This window comes from Hydra vulgaris, chromosome 04 (assembly GCF_038396675.1).
Source record: "Hydra vulgaris chromosome 04, alternate assembly HydraT2T_AEP".
Classification (NCBI taxonomy): domain Eukaryota; kingdom Metazoa; phylum Cnidaria; class Hydrozoa; order Anthoathecata; family Hydridae; genus Hydra; species Hydra vulgaris.
This window is the reverse complement of record NC_088923.1, coordinates 34,503,097-34,524,591: the sequence shown is the minus strand read 5'-3', so window position 1 is coordinate 34,524,591 and position 21,495 is coordinate 34,503,097. Positions and strand designations below refer to the sequence as shown.

Genomic DNA, 21,495 nt, shown 5'->3' with positions numbered 1-21,495 from the left:
AAAAGCATTAAATAAATAAGGTGGATACTTGGGTTATTTTCTATTTTTTTAATTCCTTCTAATAAGAGATCAAATCTTCTACAGACAATGCGAAGTCCTTTTTGATGAATTTTATCAATCAGGTTATTATTATACTTTGAACAAAACACCCAAATCAAAAAACAATATGAAAAATTTGACAGTATAATAGCAGTAAAACAGTAGCTTGTTTTACTGATAAGAAGCTCCTTATTTGTGAGAGAGCAAAGCATTTACTATTCGCTTTTCCACATAGACTTTTAATATGATCATCAAATTTCAAATCCTTATCAATTGTAACCCCAATAAATTTAACCTCAGAGGAAACCATGATTTTTACATGATTTCCGACCATTAAAAATTTATCATTACAATTTTTTAAGCCAGCTAAAAAAAATTGAAATTTGTCCAGATTTGCAACCATTTTATTCAAAGTAAACCATGAAATTGCATAATTTTTCTATTTAAAGACGAGCAATAACACTCTCTAGGTTGTTGTCACAATAACACTCTTTAGGTGTTGTCATCAGTATAGTTTCAGATTTCAGAGTCTTTTATAAATAAGAATAAATCGTTGATAAAAGTATTAAAGAAAGTTGGTTCCAAAATTGAACCTTGAGGTACACCAGGTTCCATATCTAAGTATTAAGAAAATGACGATCTTAGTCTTACCCTCTGTTTGCGAACAGAAAGGTAAGGTAATAAGAATTTGAGACTTTCGTAAGAATACCCATAACCTTCTAACTTAGCTATAAGCAAATCATGTTGAATTAAATCATGTGCCTTTGATATATCCATGAGCATAGCGCCAACTATACCTCCTTTATCCATTCTTGCAATTTATTAACTAAACTAAAAAGTGCGTGCTGTGCACTATATCCTCTCCAAAACCCACACAGTAGTTTGTTAAGGCTTGGCTCTATAAAAACCCGTATTTGCTCGTAAATAACGATTTCAAACACTTTTAAGAGAAATGGCAGAATACTTATTGGGCGGAAGTTACACTTATTAGTAGGGTCAAACCATATTTTTTTCAAAATCATACCATATTTTTTTTAAAATATGGTATGACATTGGTCATTTTTAAGAAGGACGGGACTTCGCCTTGGGATATGCAATTATTTATGCAAGAAGTGAAACTTTCTCTAAAATTCATAACATAAGTTTTTAACGTAAACGTTGGAATATCTCCACTAGTTGGAGTATCTCCACTAGTTTTCTTTTTACTTTTTGAAAATTTTTTTTTTATATCATTGGAAGTAATTTTATGAAATCTAAAATTTTGAGGATAAAATTTGGATTTGTTTTTAATGTTTATAAAACTGGGATGGTTGCATATCTTATAATCGTAGATTCAGCAGATGTTAAAGGACGATAACTCATCTATTTATAGGAGACGATGCAACGTTTGTGAAATATTATAAATGTTTGAAATTTGAAAGTTATCCGAAATAGTTTCCCCATGTTCAATCAATGTTATACGATCGTTCGATTTACCAGATTTCTTAGAGAGAAAAGGCTTGCATATCTTCCACAGAGATGTTGTGGAAGACTTGAATAACTTTTTCTCACTAAAATACATTTTCTTTGCTTTTTTATTCAAGTTCACCGCGCAGTTTCTTTGTTTCTTATAAAGAGACAAAGAAATTTCTGATTTTTCAATCTGGAATTTTTTTTTAATTTTGAGCAAAGCATAATTGCTTTTCTAAAACTCTTAGTCATAAATGGCTTATCGTTCCCTCTTAGGATTTTAGTTTTCGATCGAGCATATTGTTGATACACGAATGTATCTGTGTATCTATTTTTTTGATTTTATTCTTTGCTTAGAATTTCAATACACTGCGTAAAATTTGTAGCAAAATTTTCAGCGGATTTAAGATTTGCAAGCCCAAATCCTTGATAGGCTTAAAACGATTGAACAAAGTGGAAATGTTGATTTTGTTTTGAATAATGACAATAAAAAAAAAAACTAATTAGTTTATTTGAGAGATTCAATATTATTGAAAGCATTTTGAAAACAAGTTCAAATGCAAGAAAATGCAAGGTAACTTCTAATGTTCACTCACTTTGACAATAAAAATCTGTGTTCCAATTTTTATTATTGCTGAAGAGTGATGCCTAGATGTGTAAAAATTTTAGTAAAAATAATAATAGCTGTATTGATAAAAGTAATAGCTTGGATTTTCTTTTTATAAAGCAAGCGCTTTTTATCTAACAACAAGGATATCTAACAACAGCGTCCTCGTTTGTCAGGGTTGGTGTTTAAGTTAAGTGTTCAGTTAAAAGTTTATATATATATATTATATATATAGATATATATATATATATATATATATATATATATATATATATATATATATATATATATATATATATATATATATATATATATATATATATATACGTATATATATATATGTATATATATATATGTATATGTATATATATATAAACTTTTAACTGAACACTTAACTTAAACACCAACCACAACAAAAAATATATATATACATATATATATATTCATATATATATATATATATATATATATATATATATATATATATATATATATATATATATATATATATATATATATATATATATTTATATATATATGAATATATATATATATATAGATATATATATATATCTATCTATATAAAAAAAAGTTATATATATATATATATATATATATATATATATATATATATATATATATATATATATATATATATATATATATGTATATATATATATATACCTATTATTGTCTTGCTGAAGTGTTCTCCGGAGCTGTCGTCTATATTCTCAAAACTTCGTCTAACTACCGTCTTCTTCCTATCATAAGCAAGGTTATTGAATCTTTAATTACCAAACACTTAAATTCTCATCTTGAATCTAATAACTTACTTTCTGACCATCAATATGGACTTCATATCCTGTAACTTCAGGGGTTCCTTAAGGTTCTATCCTTGGCCCATACTCTTTTTAATTTACATTACCAATCTTCCAGATATTCTCACACCTAAGGTGGCATTGTTTGCTGATGATACTACCATTTATTCTTGTCCCAATAAGTAGCCAACACTTTCTGATTGCTTGGAGGGGGCATTTGAGCTTAAAAAGGACTTCACTTCTGCTACAGCACGGGGCTTACAGTGGCTGGTGAACTTCAATTCAGACAAAAAAATTTTTCAGACAATCGTTATCGCAATAATTTAGATCTTCCTATTTATGAACGGTGATGTACACGATGAGTCATCTACACTCCATCTTCTAGGATTAACTCTTACCTCCGATCTTAGAAACCGTATATCAAATCAGTTGCAAAATTAACATCTGCTAATGTTGCATCTCTTTATCAAGCTTGACACATTCTTACTTTGGATTCTATTCTCTATCTCTATAAATCTCAAATCCTGCCTTGTATGGAATACTATTGCCATATCTGGTGCGGATCTTCTAATGATGCCCTTTCTCTTTTAGACAAGGTACAAAAACGCATTTTAAACATAGTTGGACCTGCTCTTGCAGTCAACCTCTAACCATTACCACATCGTTGTAATGTTGCTTCTCTTTTTTTTTTCTACAAATGGACACTGCTCTAAAGAGCTAGCGTCTCTAGTGTCATATACCAAATCTCATTCTCGTGTTACTCGTCATTCAATTAAATCGCATTCTTTTTCTGTGAATGTTTGTAAGTGCTTCGAAAACTCTTATTCGTCTAGTTTCTTTCCTTGAACATCAGTTCTTTGGAATTCGCTTCTTTCATCTTGCGTTCCTGATTCATATAATTTGCAATACTTAAAGTCGTCCGTCAATCGTTATTTTGCTCTACAAACTGCTTCATCTTTTCTCTTTCTGTAACTTCCAACTTTAATTAGTGGTTGCTTGCAGCCTTGTTGGAAGCAAATATGTTTAAAAAATATATATACATATATATATGTATATCTATTATATATATATATATATATATATATATATATATATATATATATATATATATATATATATATATTAGTACTTATAAAAAATTGTTAAAAGAGTGGATTAATTTGCTCACAATATGCGGTGACTCTATATGGTATTTAAATTTGTTTCAATACTTAATCATGCTTTTAATTTATTTTAATAACTTTTAAGGTTACTCAAATGAGAGGAGTGGGAGGAGCGACTCCATGGAAAACAGTTAAAAATGTTTTGAATGTTATCATAGAATACAGGCATTATTTAGCGATGATGGAAAAAAAGAAAAAAGTAAATCTACGAGTACTCCATATAAATGCATAAAAGGTGAGCATGCGAGTTTGTAGCTATTACATCCTATATAAGATTGAAATATTTTTGTAAGCAGTAAATAGCAGAATGTGAAACAGTAGTGCATTGCTCATTTTCTCCTATTCATTTTTTGCAAATATATTTGCTGTCGTTTTTTATTTTAATTTAGTTTTTTTATGTATGACTTTCCGAAACTAATAACAACCCTGCAGATGACCATTTTAGCATGATGCACCAATATGGTTAGATAATTGCACGTATGAGTAACACCGCGTTAAATTTTGTTCAAAAATCTCCCGATTGCCAGTTTGCGCTACATGCTACATTGACAACATAATACCAAGTTGATATTTGCAGCAAAAATATTACAAAAATTGGACACCCCACTTATATACTATATATAACTATGTATTAAAAAACTAAAAATCTATATGTAAAAGAATTTTTTTTAACTTAAAATTTTGTAAAACTCCAAAATTGAATCTCCAAAAATAATTTAAAGAAATTATGAAATATAAGTAATCTAATTAGTAAATAAAATAAAAGAAAAATTTCTTCTTAGAAATACATAGATTACATAGATGCTGCTATGTAAATTATTTTAAATTGGCTTGTAGTTGAAGGTTCATTTAAATTTGTCAAGTACAGCCTGCCAATACCTAAAAAACAAAAGTAAAAAACTATTACTGTCGTATCAGTTTATCATTCTTTTTCTATTTTCATTCAATTTGTAAATTCTAATTGTAAATCTATATGTAAATCTATACACATTGTAATTCGCATGCTTTATATATGTTATGGATTAAAAAGCTAACCTTAACTTAATCTTAAACCAAAAGAACAATTTAATCTTAAGCCTATATAATAACTTAACATTAAACCAATAGAACTTTTATATAGATCTACAAATTAATTATTCAAAAAAAATAAAAAGCATAATATTAAGAAAGGTGTCATCTTATTGATATTTTTATGAGAGGTAATATTAATCAAAACTAATAGAAATAAATTATTTTCACATTTTGAATATGCTATTTTTTTTATAAAGGTTAAATGAAAATATCTTGAAATGATGTAAATAAAATCCAAGTCTAAAAATATATATTAATTAATTTGAATAAATATGATTTCTGAAATTGAGAGGTAATCTAAATACAAAATGAAACCAAAGAGTTTGTTGCTTGTACATTCTTTTTGATTATTTGCGAGCACAAATTTTTAAATAAAAACCCATAAAACTGAGCAGCTTTGCAAGTCATTACATCTGTGATGACCTATTTTTGAAGTCACAATATTTACTTAATTTTACTTTGATAACCTTTACTTAACTTTACTTAGATAACCTTAACCCAAACATCAAGGTTTATAATAATCTGATACCTTGTATCATATTATTATAAACTTAATAGTATACATTCTATTTTTATTAATTGTATTCTTTTTTTGGTTGGTAAACGTCGACTTATTTTAACTAATTTTTCAGGCTTTTTATAAAGTTTTAAGTTAAATTCTTGGATTTGTTTAAGTATTCACACCCTAGTGGAAATAATTCTTACGAAAAAAAAAGTACACCAAAAACGGATTACATTTTCGAAACCACTGTACCTTGTTCTGTTAAGACCTAGATTTTGAAAATATTCTGTCCACGCCTTTCAAAAAAAGGGAGTTAAACGGGTAGGTCATGAATTTTTGGTGTTCAAAATAGGTAACTTTCAGAGATGGTGCAAACTTTAAATTTTGTAATATTGATACTGGTATCAATTAAGAAAGTTTTCAAAAAACTACAATAATAGGAGCCTGGGAACAATATTCACCTGAAAAATCACTGTCCCAATTGTGGAAACAAGAAAGAATTTTTTTTTTTTTTTTGCGGTATCTTAAAATAGATAAAAAATCATCGGGAAAATTTATTTATCTTTAAAAAATTTCTTATCGTTTATAAATGGACAAAGGAAAGTTTGAAACCGCTTTTTCCAGTTGAAAAAATCCTAATTTTGGAAATAAACAAATTTAAAAACACTTGTAGACTTAATAATACACAGGGAGCCAAAGTTCTTTGTATATTTAGAAGCTGGAAGGGAAGAGAATTATTTGAAAGCAATGTAAGAGAGAAATTAAGTGAAGGAGATTAAATAATAATTTTATCGTTAAGGAAATGATTTTTGAAAAAGATTGCAGACATTTAGTTTATTGTAAAAATATTAATGGACCTGTTGAGACAGTAAAAAAGGAAAGGAAATTGTCAAAAGATTACATTTTAAAGGTGGGCATTGATGTTGGAGGCGGAATTTTAACAGTTTATTTAAATATTATAGAAAAAGTGACAAAATGTAATGTCAAAAAATAAATTTTTAGCTATGAGGAAGGAATAGGTAATGAAAAAAACAAAGATGGTGGCGTAAACTAATTGTTTATTATTGGCTTAAAACAGAAAACGTGGCTGAATCTCATTCAAATCTTGAAAAAAATTATCACTATTTTATAGCTAAATAGTTTAAAATACTTTTTGCGCATTTGATATGATATTTACTAATATTTTTGGAAAGTGCAGCATCAACACATCCTTGCCTTTGATGTAACAGCAAAAAAAAAAAAAAAAAAGGAAAATTTTTAAAATCATGGTGAGCTCAGAACTCTAGGAAGTATCCGTTCTAATGCTTACAAAGCCTTCTAAAGATTTTTAAAAAATCCAAGCTTTCATCTGCATCTTATATTGATTGCGTTAACCTTCGACTGGTTGATCTGCCTGTTGACATAAAAGTTATTGAAATTCTTGCTTCAATGGAACTTCATTTACTTAGTGGAAATGCAAACAGATTTTACGATAATCTTGAAAAAAATTTGTAATTTATGGATACTACCATATTGGCAAACCAGTGGAACCAAATTTTAGGTTTTCAAAGGCCTAAGCTACACAATGATTAATTTAAAGGTGGAGATTGTTTAAAACTGCTAAAAAAATATTCATGAGTTAAAAGAACTAATAAAACCTTCCAAACTTGAAAGAGATTAACATATTATTTCTATAGTTAATTCCTTTAAATGTTGAAAACCTGTTGAAGTTGCATGTCTTGGTTTAGTTTGTTACCTGAATATGATTTAACCATTAACGAATACAAAGATGCTTATGCTAAACTTGGTATACGAGTGTCACTGAAAGTGCATGCTCTTATCAAGCATATATGTGAATTTCTTTCGCTTATGTAAAATTCCAATCCAAATAAAGGATTATGTTTTTGGTCTGAATAGGCCTCTGAATCTGTTCATTATGATTTTTAAACAGTTTTGGGAGAGTGAATACAAAGTTTCTAGTAAACTTAAAGACTATCCACTAAGCCTGCTTAAAGCCACGGCTACGCACAACTACCGAAATACCTTATTTAATAGTTTTACTTTAAAATTAAATATCTTATAAAATAGATGCGTATCTTTTATAAACTTTTATTGATTGTAAATGGAAATAAATATAAACGTAAGCATTAATTCGTGTCGTTTAAACCATTCTCTAATTAAAAAGACAATTGAATATATACTAAAAGATCAATTTCAAGATTTTTTATTCTTTAAAATAAGTAACCTCCAGATATGCATTTTCACATTAACACAAATAATATGTTGAAAAAAAATCATGGTGATCAGAGTTTGGAAACAATATTATCCTCAAATTAGAGCCCTAAAGTCAAAATATTTTTTAGGGAAGGAGGCAATGATAGCACTAAAAAAAAAATTCTACCATTATGAACTCGACTAAAGTTCATCTGTAAAATTTGCATTTAGTAAAAAAACTATTTCAACGTTCTAAAGTTATGACCTCGTAAAGTTGACAACCCCCTTAAATAGAGGGGGTTTCAAACTTTCATTTGTCGCCATTTATGAACGATAAGAAATTTTTTAAAGATAAATTAATTTTCCCGATGATATTTGATCTATTTTAAGATACTGCAAAAAAAAAAAAATTTTTTGTCTTGTTTCCACATTTGGGACAGTGGTTTTTCAAATGAATATTGTTCCCAGGTTCCTATCAATGCAATTTTTTGAAAAACTTTCTTATTTGATACCAGTATCAATATTACAAAATTTAAAGTTTGCACCATCTCTGGAAGTTACCTATTTTGAGCACCAAAAATTCATGACCTACCCGTTTAACCCGTTTTTTATAAAAGGCGTTGACAGAATATTTGCAAAATTTAGGTCATAACAGAACAAGGTACGGTGGTTTCGAAAATGTAATCAGTTTCTTGTGTACTTTTTTTTTCGTAAGTAATATTTCCACTAGGGTTTGTATTGGTCATTATTAAAAACGTGAAAAGCAAGAAAAATGAAGTAAAAATAAAAATGAAGTAAAAATGAAGTAAAAATAACAAAAATTAGCAACGGCGAAACAATGGTTAAATGCCGGCCAAAAACGGCTGCCATCCATTAAGCAATGAGTAACACTCGAACTATGCTCGTTTGCTGATCATGAGCCATGCATGGAGAGTTTGCTGGGAAAAAGAATAAATGTTAGACAGTTATCGCCAGCATTTGATTAGACACGGAAACGTCCTAACCCGCCGCCGAAATATCGAATCACAATGTTTAGAATTTTTACTCACAAAATATTCATTCTTTTTCAAACTCATCTTTAATGATTAATTTTGCATCGTATTAACAGTAACACGAAATATTCATTCTTTTTCAAATCCATCTTTAATGATTAATTTCGCATTGTATTAACAGTAACGTAGCGAAGTTACCGAAGCAGCGATTAGATCTAGGAGTTATCAAGGACCCTAGCCGACCATGTTTCGTCGTTACGCTAATACGCATTAATTAAACATCTTATAAATGCAATTATTAACAATAAATACTGATCCCTACTAGCTGTTTACTTTTTTTTTAAACTTTGGGATGAAGTGAATTGCCAAATTGAAAGACATTTCGAGCGGACAAATAATGAAATTTAGGTCGCCAAATAAACGTCTTTCAACAAGGACTAGATAAATAAAGGATAAACGTCGTCGCTAAATTAACTTACATGGGTGTTAATTTTTCTGTACATTAAAAAATCTGATACTGTTAAAGGGTAAATAATTGCTCTAAACGCCTGTGAATGAAGTATGAACCAATTAAAAAGAGGCGCATAAAATTTTATTACAATTGATACATGAGATAAATTAACAGATACAATTGATTAATAAATAAGATTTAATAAGTTATATATCATTTGACTTAACACAATCATATATTGCATAAAACTATGGCTTTATCTCCTTTGCGGAGCTTTAATAATAGATTTTAATAATAGATAATTGATTAAGTATTTATACTATAAAATAATTTATTTTACAAATAAAAGTAAGTGTGTAATATATATATATGCAAACCGTCTTATATACAGAAAAAACATTCAAGTATTTATAGGATGAGTTAATAAAACAAAAAGAAGATTCATAATTAAAAGGTTTTTTGTAACAATTTTAAAGGTAAAAAAGATATTTGAATCGAGTTTTTTGATACAAAATTTTTACTTGATTTAAATATAAAACAAAATTTTAGCGAGAGAAGAATGATTTATAGACGCAGTAAGAATGATTTATGTACATATATATAATATATAAATAGTCTTTAATGCTGATAAAAATAATTTATAAAAACGTGTCTACATCAAAAAGGTCACTGATACCTTCGTTACAGTCAAGAGAAAAAAGATAATCTTCAGCTTTGAAGTTGGGCTCAAGGGAAATAAGGGGAGATATAGAAAGTTCATTTTGGTAACAGCTTTCATTATATGCAATAAAGTCCTCTGAATCAAGTTTATTCATGTGGAGAGCATCGCAATTCATCGAAGAAAGTGTTGTATTGGGTTCGTAGCTTGAAAACCGACTTTCATCAAAATATCCTGAACTTTGACTAAGATTACCCGGAGAACAAAGATTTTCATTATTGAATGGTGAAAATTCAGAAACGGAGCTTGTAGAATCGGAGTAACCACATTCATCAAGTCTATCATTCGAAGGTGGTATATTCTCTTTATTTTCTGGACATAAGTAAACGTCAATGGGCCCATTTGAACTTTTTAACCAAATCTGAATCGACTTTAAAAAAATAAAAGAAGTTATTACATGATGAAATAGTTATATCAGTACATGTTTTGTACTGATATGACTATTCATCAACATTGGGTTACATTGATTTACATGGATTACATTGACAATGACGATATATCGACAATGGGTTACACTTATTTTTTACAGAATAATTAAAAAAAGGAGGATTTTTGCTATTTTCCTAAAACAAGTACCCAAATTGGGTATATTAAATGAAATAAAATTTTAAAACTTGAAGTGTGCAGAGATATACAAGTGAAAAATATTATCAGTACCCTACTAAAACACAGTAATAGTTTAGTATGCACTTATAGTTGTTATATAAATGATTACTCTTATTCAGCAGAAAAGGCAGGTAGCTAACTAGAGTGACCCCTGTCAGTCATTATTGTAGGGTTATTATTGTAGGGCAAGGTGTCACCCTCAGTCAGATAGCTACCTGTCCTACCTAATAAATCAGCCTTTAGAAGGTAAAAAAAAGATCTTTGACTCGAGTTTATTAAACAAAATTTCCACTTATTGTGGAACTTAATTGATTCCATCATTAATGGTAATAAAAATATAAAATAACCTCATTTTAAATATAATTTTCTTTTACCTTTTCTTGAATTGTAAATATATCTTTTTTCCTGCATATATTTCAAGATCAAATATATTGCTTTTATTAACCTTATATTATGAATCAAAAACTGAAAATTACGCTTTATATTATAGGTTTTATATTACAATGTTTTATAATTTATATCATTAATAGTATAGGTTTTCAATAACAGCTTTAAATTATATGCCTTAACATATACTAACGCTATTCTAAGATGCTTTTAACAGCCTGTAACACATTTGGATGGCACCAGAGACAATAACATTTGCTATAGAAATAATTTACATTTTCATGTGTACATATTTCTGTAAACCAACTAAACAGAAGATAAAATTTTTTCTGATTTTCAATTAGATTGTTAAACATTTTATGGGGCCTATGTCATGGTTTATGTCTGACACACATATAATATAACTTGACACACATATATACACATGTCTGACACACATATATAATAACTTGACACACATATAATATTCACATGATATATGAATCAGTCTATGATAAATGTAGTTATTATTACATTTTAAAAATAAAAATGATTTTTAAAAAGTTATAATTTTTGTAGCTCTTTAAAGCATTTTCTAGAAATAGGCTTAGAAAAAAAGCTAGTTACTATTCAATTTTATTAGTTATTTATTCTTGGTTTATTGATTGATTGAGAAATTAGTGCAGTGGAGAGACCAATTACCTATCTAGTGATCTAGTAGACAATAAACAATACATACACACACATATACATACACACACACACACACACACACACACACACACACACACACACACACACACACATATATATATACATTTATAAATACATTTATAAATATAAAATAAAAAACACCTCATTAGGATCAGGAACTTCTAACTTGGTTTCTGGAGGAGCTTTAATAGCAATAACAGTTTTGTTATTAAAATCTTTAATACCACGAATATCTTGGTATGTAACATACGAATGTCTAAATACTGTCAAAGAGCATAAAGGCAAAAAAAAAGAAAAAAAAATGCTTTAGCTGATTGCATAAGTTTTTTGTTTTTGCAAATAGTTCAAAATTATCAAATGTGCTGGTTCAAAACATGAATGAAAAGATACTTATTGTAATGTTTAGCACCACTGCATTGCTTCATTTCATTTTGACATTGCTGAATGAGTTCATCAAGTTTTGCTTCAGACAATTTTAAATCCTCTATATCTTGATGCAAATCTACTAAATTAGTAGCAAGGATTGCTTCCTCTTGATTTTCTACATCAGCAATATTATCATTTTGATTTTCCAAATGCTTTGCACCACTTTATTTTAAAAAAATTAAAAAAAAATTTAACCAAAATCATTTTAAATTGAATTAATTGCAACATATCAATGTGCACTTACATAAACCTGTAAAATATATTTCTGGTTATATTCTATTATAATCCAGTAGAGATTAAAATATTGAAAGGCAACAGTGAACTATTTTTATTGCATTAAATTAAATTCTTTTACATACAATGCTCAAGTGGAGAATATTTTTTAAAATAAATGTAGGAGGACTATATCTACAAAGACTTACACCCATTTAATATTATTTTTAGAATTCTTTTCAATAACACCAATACCCTCCAAAACATTTGTGATGTCGTAAATTCTTCTTTTTTGAACATCAAGTAATTCAGCAGCCTGATTAAGGTCAAGGATTCCACTGACTGAGTTTCGAAGAAGTGAAACAAATCGCTTAGTAAGAATACCCAATGACGTTTCATAACGTCGCTCACATGCTGGCGACTTTTGAACTGCTACAAGCAAGTAATAAATATATTTACAGCTGAAAATTTGAAATAACCTAATAACCAAATACTATTACATACACACATACACACACACTATTTAGTATTGACATAAACAAACTCAAATAAAAAATTCAAATTAAAAAGCAAGCGATGATTGTACAACAAACCTAATTTTTCTTCTAATACAGGAGAATTTACTTTTGTTTTAAATGTTGCAGGTGCAATTGGTTGAGGAGCAGATCTGATTATTTGTTTAGTCTGAGAATTAGCCATAAAAACCTTTGAAGGTGTTTTAAATGTTGTAAAAATAATAGGTTGCAATGGTTGCATGGCAACCGGTTCTTGTTGACGATTTTGCTGTTGTAAAACAGCCTTGTGTTCAAGATCAAGTTTTCGTTTCACCTGTAAAAATAATTAAAAAACAAACAGTAAATAACTAAACAAAAACTTCTTTTCTTATTTTATTAGTGTAAAAGCTGTTCTATAAACAAAGCTACAAATTTACTGCTCTGTTATAAATAAAAATAAAGCAATAAGTATATAAAAAGTAACCACAGCAAAATTGGTTTAATTTAATTACAGAAAATAATTTAAATTTAATTTTTATTTGAATACTCAATGCAGTTAAAGAGATTAAAGGTTTCATATTTCTTAAAAATTAAAATTTACGTTTTTGCCTTAATTATTCAAGATTAACACGTGTTTTTAACTATTATATATTTTTGGAAAGTAGAGTTAAAGCTCTTCTTACATAATTATTTTTCAGAACAAGTATCATAAAAAATAAAAAACATTAAAAGAGATGGGGCAACATTTATAAAACAGTTAAAACAAACACCTTAAAGAGACACCTAAAAAGTTCAGACACAGTAAAATCACTGATTAGGGGCTCCCTCCCCTTTGTATGCACATGTAAGCTTATTATATTAAGTGATATCTGATATCTGGAAACGCTTCTGGTCTTCGAATTTTAATTTTAAAAAACCGTAAACTGTTGTTATCACTCAGTAGTTGTTATTCAATAAAAAATGTTTATATCGATCTCGAAAACTAAGATATAAAAAAAATGATATGAAAACTACAATATAAAATTTTTTTTATAGCAAATGTTATCACTATTATAACAAATATCTTTATTATCATTATTAAAAATTATCTAAAATTTAATATTTAAATTTATTAAATAAATCATCTGATTAAACTAGAAAAATACACCAAAACAGTGCAATGTAGTATAAAATAAAAACAAAAACTAATCACAACAGTCTAAAGGAATTTAGCAATGATCAAATATTTTAAATTAAAAAAATTAGATAAAAAATGTTTATATCTTATGTTTATATCTAATTTTTTTATAAACCAAATATAATATGGAAGATCCTAAGTACTTACAATTTAAAAATATCTATTTTAAAAAATAAAGTGTCTTTGTGTCCAACAATAAAATAATCTATAAATGGCTGAAAACTTCATACTTAACCTTCCCGTAAAAGTAAAAAAGTTTGAAATCGAAATTTTAACATTAATTTTGACTTAAGATAATTTATATTCAAAATCTCATATTAGTCATTTTAAATAAATATAAAAAAACTTTCAGCTTTCACATATTTTTATATCTCTAGTAATTAAAACTCGTATAACTTCAAATTTTATATCTCTAGTAATTAAAACTCGTATGACTTTAAATCACTAAACAATTATAAACAAAAGAAAACAATAAACTTCAATAATTTGTTTTAAAATGAACCAATCAAAACATACAAAAAAAATTCATTGTATTTTAAAAACAAAAAAGTAAAATTGCCTTAATTTTCTTCGAGTCTCTCCTTAACTGCATTGAGTTAACACAAAATATATACTTATATATATATATATACACATACATGTTGTATATATATATACATACACATGTATATATCACACATATTTATACGCACGCACACATTTTAACATTGTCACACATTAATTTCAAAATAAATAATATTAAATTAGTTTTTATTTCAAACTTGTTGACAACTATGTAAAAATCATGTCATTATCATAGCCATGACATAAAATGTGTATTTTCCTTTTTATTTTAAATCTAACTTTTCTCATAACTTTATATAATTTTATCAAAATAGCTGTTCCTGAGTACATTATATTAGACATGTCATTGTGCAATGCATCTGAAAAATATCCTTAAATCCACTTAGCAGACAAAAAAAAAAAAATCTATTGATCATCTAACAGTTCTTAAGCTATAATAGTCTTAAACAACCTTATGTCTAGGTGACTTGGAACAGTAATATTGTGTGAATATATATATATATATATATATATATATATATATATATATATATATATATATATATATATATATATATATATATATATATATATATATATATATATAACAGAGAAATTAAGAGCATTCAGAACATGCATTAAGATCCACAAATACTTGGTAACAAAATATGGTTTAATAAGATTGATTAACAAAACTTAATTAAAAAAAATTATGATAACTTATTTCTTCATTATAAAAACTCTTACAAGATCTATTAGTAACAATAATATTGTTACTTATTGATTTTGCTAGAGCCTAAAAAATATCTCTGAATACAAATATCAATTTATTTAAATGGAATTTTTTATATATTAACAATATTATAGAAACGTCTTTTAAATGAAGCACATAAAAAAGCTTTTTTCTGAAAAACTCTATTTGTGAAAACCAACATGTTTCCAATAAGTATTGCTAAGACTATTAATTATATATACACTTAATTATATATATATATATATATATATATATATATATATATATATATATATATATATATAAATTCCAATGCAACTTTCTCAGAAATCCACTGTATATACTTTGCTTCTTATTAAAAGTTTATAAGTACACAATTTACTTATTTATTGAAGACAATAAAAGTACAAACATACATATTATCTTTAACTGTAATGTAAACAACTATACATATGTTAACTTTTTTTATTTAATTTACCAAGTTATAATTTTGCTGAAATAAATTAAACTGATTAAAACGTATTATCAAGGGAGAGATTTAACCAAAACGAAATTTTCATACTTTATAATGATGAGATTATATGAAAATAGGATTAGTAATTATTAACTTATTTTTAAATACGTCAAATTTTTTTTTTATATATACATCATTTATTTATAATATTTTAATATACGTCAAAACATTACGGTGCGTTTAAAATGGATAACATAGTAGGAAAATTCGGTACCTGAGGTCTTGGTTGATTTCTTTTCGATCTGTCGTTGGCTGGTGTTGAAAACGATTGTTTAAACTGACTATCGGAAGGTGTTCCGGGAGAAGAATTAAATTGAGTCAACTCGTACATTGACCTAGAAGATTTTTTACCTTCGAAAACCTCAGGAATATCAAGATATGTTGTGTTCATTATAATTAGATAAGCAGATAAAAATTTGAATTAAGTTTTTTCTTTTTAGCCTAACAAATAAATTTTAAAATAAGGAATTATTCTACTAATTGAAAAAATTTTGCAAAATATTATCTCCTAAATTAATATAAATAACTAAGATATTCAAAAACATATCAAACTTTAAGTCATTCTAAGAGATGTAAACGATTTTTTAAGATATCTCACATCAAAACAAATATTTGCTAAGAAGTAGCGTAATCTTCAAGTTTCGCGCGTTTTTTTAACAAATGTTATCGATCTCGGTCTAATTGCACACAATGCCAGCTTAATTCATTCTATTGGTTAAATTTTCCCGCTAGTTAAAATTTTATTGTTCATGTAAAACGCGCGGGAAAATGAAAAAAGGGCAAAAGATGCTTGTTTTTAATGTTACCCATTAAATATAAATAAATACAAATGATTTTGTTTTTAATTCTTATAAACAGAATAAAGTTTTTATTTTCCATCATCCCAAGCACGTATAAACATTTCATTTATAAACCCATAATATTTTTAAAAAAATATATTGAAAACTTGGAATACAATTTAACTACTATGCGTTACAATTTAGGGAGCATGCGCTAAAAGCATTTTTTGTGTATCTTTGTGCATCTATTCCAGTTATTTTTCATTACCTCAAATAAATACGAATACCTTTCAAGAAACTTTATACTATAACGGTTTTATCGAAAGTGTCAAACGTTGTCAAACATTTTAAAAGCAAAAAAAAAAACACTGCTATGCTATTCATTCTTTAAATAAAATTTTTTAATAAAAATTTTGTATAAAAAGTAAAGGGTAAGGGAAAAATTGTTGGTTTTAACCCCCTTATCATATGCCCTATCGCTAAATACAATTAAGATTTATATATTAATAACTAATTTACTTAATTGCTTTTTAAATTTTTTTTTATTTTTTTTGACTTGATTATTTTTTTTCTTACGCTGTAACACTAATCATTAATATTTTTCAAATTAACAGGACGAGGGGTTCAAAAAAGTTCTTTTTAGCATAATGTGAATAAATCGAGTGAAGAATATTTTTATGGTTCGTTAAGTAATTATGCTACCAAGCAACGAACTTTTGTAATTGTGCATATTTCTAACCTGCTCTTCACAGTACGGATAATGTTTTGATAAAAAGTAAATGATCCAAAACTTTTTATTAAATTTTCTGGGAAGTTAAAAAATGCTACTTCTTGATGATTTAAAAATAAAAACTTTTGTTAAAAAAAGAGCACAGTGTTCAGAAATCATTATTTAACTATTTTTAGAAACTTATTGATTTAATTTATTACTTGTTTGTAATTGTGATTTTTCTTTTCGTTCTTCTATACACGGCCCTACTTTATTTGAAACAGTAATAATTTTTTAAATTTCATTTCCATAAAACATATGAAAAACTTATTACTTATTATTTTTGCATTATTTGGCAATGAAATAAAAAACATTTTTATAAATTATTGTTATCAATTCTTTGTGACAGCAGGGGAAAAACATTATTTAAATCTATTGCCCACCAAACGTAATACAAAAGTTAGACCTATAACAGAAAGCCAGACGTAAGGTCAAAGAGTTTCTAGCTTCTTCATTAGTTCTTGTCATAAAAGTTAAACAAATGCTAAATCTACGGAATGGGTATCCGACGTCATATTAATGTTGGTTAAACGCTTTACGTCAACTTGATTGTAAAACGATTTTTTAGGGTTGATTTAATTGAATAATATATAAAAACCCTTAAATTATGTATTGAAACATGGTTTTGTTAAAGCACCTTATAATTTTTTCTTCAAGACTTAATAAAGGTAAATATATCTGAAAAAACATGTTTCTTTTTAGAACACGTTGAAAAATCATATGTTGTCTTCATCTAAACAAATTTCTTATAAAACCATTTATTATTAAAACAGTTTTGTTCTTTTCGGTGTATATTTTCTATTGTAAGCTTTGTGTAACATTTCTTTAGTTTGATCAGTTGTTTTGTAAAAACAAGCAGATAAGGAGCAGATAATACGCAACGAGGTCTTATTTTGTTTATTTTCTATAGGTCGTAAAAAAATAATTAAGACTAATAGTTTCCAATAGCAGAAAGTGTTCTCTTTGTTAATCAGAAGAAAATGTTTATTGAAAAAACCACAACACTAAGCATAAACGCATGACTTATTGATCTCAAAATTTTTGTATTTTTGTAAATTTATTTTCACAAAAAATATAATAAAAAAATGCATGAGTACATGGCAGTAAGGATGTCTAACTTGTACATTTTAGGAAAATGTTTACTTTTCGAGCACTTTGATATTGAAAAATCTTTCAGAAAACAGAAACAATAATTCATTTTTTTATACTTCATTTAAATTTTTCACTTTAATTGGAAAAATTCAGTTAAAGCGTAAATTTTAATGAAATATATATGCAACAATCAAAAATGCGATAGAAAATGCAAAGAGTGATTACATGATTTCATATTTTTTCCAAATAAACATTTGAAATGATATAGCAATATTGCTATAGTGGATGCTCCTAGCATTCTCTAAGCAATCTTGTTCTGTGCTCTGTGGTCAATCGCGCTCTGTGAATTGACCGTAAGGACTTCTTGGGGCACCGAAGTAAAATAAAAAAATAAAAAATAATAAAATTCTTACTGCTTTATCACAAAAGTAAACCATTAACAAAAACATCAAATTAACTTTATACTAAACTGCAAGACATAGTTCTTAAATCTTTTTTTTTTTCTGAAAATGAGAAAACTCAGGTATCACTGACATTATGTTCTTTAAGTAAAATATATATTTTTAATTATAAAACAGTGTAGTATACTAAATTGAAGTTATATTTAACAGGGCAGTAACAACAGGTAGAAGGAGTCGGAAGGAATTATTGAAAAAATTGTGTGAACCTTTTTCAGAGAGTTTTTAAAAAAACTTAAAAGTTAACTAAAAAAATGGATTGCTCAATTAAAACCATCACCTTTTCTCATTTTTACTTTTTTTTGTTTTTGTTTTTTTTGTTTTATTCAGTATTATAAAAACAAATTTAGCGCACAGTGCTGTTATAACGCGTTATATTCTTAGCAAAAGTATATGATTATAGACTAATAAAATTATTTTGTTCTCAAAATATCCTCAAGTCCACCGATGCAAAAGTTTCGATAGCCAAAGTAAAGGTTAAAGTAAGTTTTTCTCATATACAGATCTGTGAAAAAATATGTGGACAGTATGAAAAAAGTAGAGTATTTCGATAAATTTATCCTAGAAATATTTCTTAATGTATCTGTTGTATTTTAATTGTTACAAATACTGAAGGATTTACACTAGCTACACCAAAAAAAGTAAATAGAAAAAAATTGACATCATCTTTTCTATTTCCATTGTAAACAACAATTTAAATTGTAAACAAAAGTTACCAAATTATTAGATACTGTATTTACATATAAATGGGTCAACGTGGGCCTGAATATACGCCTAGGAAGCGTACATGCATAAATTGCTTTGCATAAAGTAGGTCTTAGCATCCGTGAAACAGCTGCAAAAGGTCATAGGAAGAAGAGTGGTATAGCGAATGTGATTAAACGTTTTGCGAATACTGGTCAAACCACATCGAAGAAACGACCTGGACGTCTCATAATAAGTTCTGGTTGCGCTGATCGTATTCTATCTCGCCTTGCAGCTCTAGGTCGATTCAAGGAACTGAATCGACCTAGAGTTGCAATTCAACTGAACTGTCCAGCGATTTGTTTGAAGCAACAAGATCAAAAGCCTGCTTAAGTACAATACGGAGACGGTTAATCGCAGATGGCCTGAAATTGTATCGTCCAGCAAAGAAACCAATGCTGACCAAGTTTCAGAGAAAAAGTCGTCTGGATTTTGCAAGAGCACACAATCTCTGGACTGTGGATGACTGGAAAAAGGTGCACAGTGTACAGTATTACTATGCAATTTTTAAACACGACTAATTGAGTATGTTTTGAATATCTTTATCCATGCGCCATTTTTATATGTTATTTTTATTTTTACTCTCCATTTTGTTATTACTGCAGCATTTAGCTGCTGGTCATCTTTTCCGATAATAGCGCATTCAACATCCAGACTAAAAAGACTCATGTCAGACGTCGGGCTAACGAGAGACTGCTTTCAAGTTGCATTGCTCCAACAGTTAAATACTTCAAAACCGTAATGATTTAAGGTTGTTTTTTATTTTATGGACCAGGGCGTCTGTACGTGGTTCCTTAGGGCACTACGGTCACTTCAGAAAGGTATTTCGAAATATTGAATACATGAATGCTACCCAGAGCATCAGCTCTGTATCTAACTGGTGACTTCATATTTCAAGACAACGGAGCTCCTTGTTATCGCTCAAAGATGGTAAAAGCCTGGCTTTAACAACACAGCGTGACTCAGATGCATGATTGGCCAGGCCAGTCACCAGACATAAAACCAATTGAAAATCTGTGGTGTATCTTGAAAAGGAACATCAGCAACACCAAGCCAAAAAGCAGAGTCACTCTCATAGAGGCAATAATACGTGCCTGGCATCACACAGTCAACTTGGAGACATTGCACACTTTGGTTGAATGCATACCTTGACGTATCGCTGGTGTAATAGCTGCGTAGGGTTATGCAACCAAATATTATTTCGGACATGCTGCGATAGCTGCAGGACATTGTGTATGAAAAAATTCTTGATCAAGCACTCGTTAAGAATAATTTGCAACTATGAAAAGTACAATCAAGTATTGGAAATTGTTAAATGTCATTTATAATTTAAAAGAATGTGATTTAAACTAGTTTTTTGTAAAAAAAAACAAGTTTTTTGATGCTGTCCACATACTTTTTTACAAATCTCTATAGTCAACAATAGTTCCAAAAATTACCTCACGAAATAATTGATTTTTACAACTACCTATAATTGCGTTGGGTATAACAAAAAAATTAAAACTTAACGTAAAAAATTTATATTTTTATTATTAGGGTAGATTAGGGCAAGATATTTTAAATTCAAATAAATATTTCTGGTTTTAAGCTATTTATAAATTTTCAAAATATTGGTTAATAAGTTATTAAAAGTCAAAAAACAAACATTTAAATAGAATTGTTCTTATAAATTAATTTTTTTACTTTATAACTAAATTTATTGCAAAAATCAATATTTTTGCAAAAAAGATAATTTTATTTTTTGTGGCAATCTATGTCACAATAAGCAGGAAGCACCCTCTATGAATGGGGCATGACCAATTGTAATTTGCTATAATACCATGCATATATATATATATATATATATATATATATATATATATAT

At 27.5% G+C, this 21,495-nt stretch overlaps 1 protein-coding gene across 2 annotated transcripts; it reads right to left on the bottom strand.

The window, feature by feature from the left end:
• Positions 1–9,419: 9,419 nt before the first annotated feature.
• On the bottom strand, positions 9,420–16,407 carry LOC100201375 (transcription factor E2F6). 2 transcript variants are annotated; one of them, XM_065796159.1, is made up of 7 exons: positions 16,388–16,407; positions 16,004–16,230; positions 12,922–13,156; positions 12,538–12,760; positions 12,080–12,277; positions 11,831–11,945; positions 9,420–10,373 (listed from the first exon to the last, which is right to left on the bottom strand). In XM_065796159.1, exons 2-7 carry the CDS (start codon positions 16,178–16,180, stop codon positions 9,924–9,926), a joined length of 1,398 nt encoding a protein of 465 aa, XP_065652231.1. In that variant the 5' UTR covers positions 16,181–16,230; positions 16,388–16,407; the 3' UTR covers positions 9,420–9,923. The 2 variants fall into 2 exon arrangements, with proteins under 2 accessions (XP_065652231.1, XP_065652232.1); XM_065796160.1 differs by lacking the exons at positions 16,004–16,230; positions 16,388–16,407 and adding an exon at positions 15,692–15,811 and having other exon boundaries at positions 9,903–10,373.
• Positions 16,408–21,495: the final 5,088 nt, after the last annotated feature.

Coding starts and splice junctions, on each gene's coding strand:
- LOC100201375 (XM_065796159.1), bottom strand. CDS start 16,180: ATGAACACAACATATCTTGATATTCCTGAGGTTTTCGAAGGTAAAAAA. Junction 11,946..12,079: donor GGTGCTAAACATTACAATAA/GTATCTTTTCAT, acceptor GACAGTATTTAG/ACATTCGTATGTTACATACC. Junction 10,374..11,830: donor AAGTTCCTGATCCTAATGAG/GTGTTTTTTATT, acceptor ATTTTTTTAAAG/TCGATTCAGATTTGGTTAAA.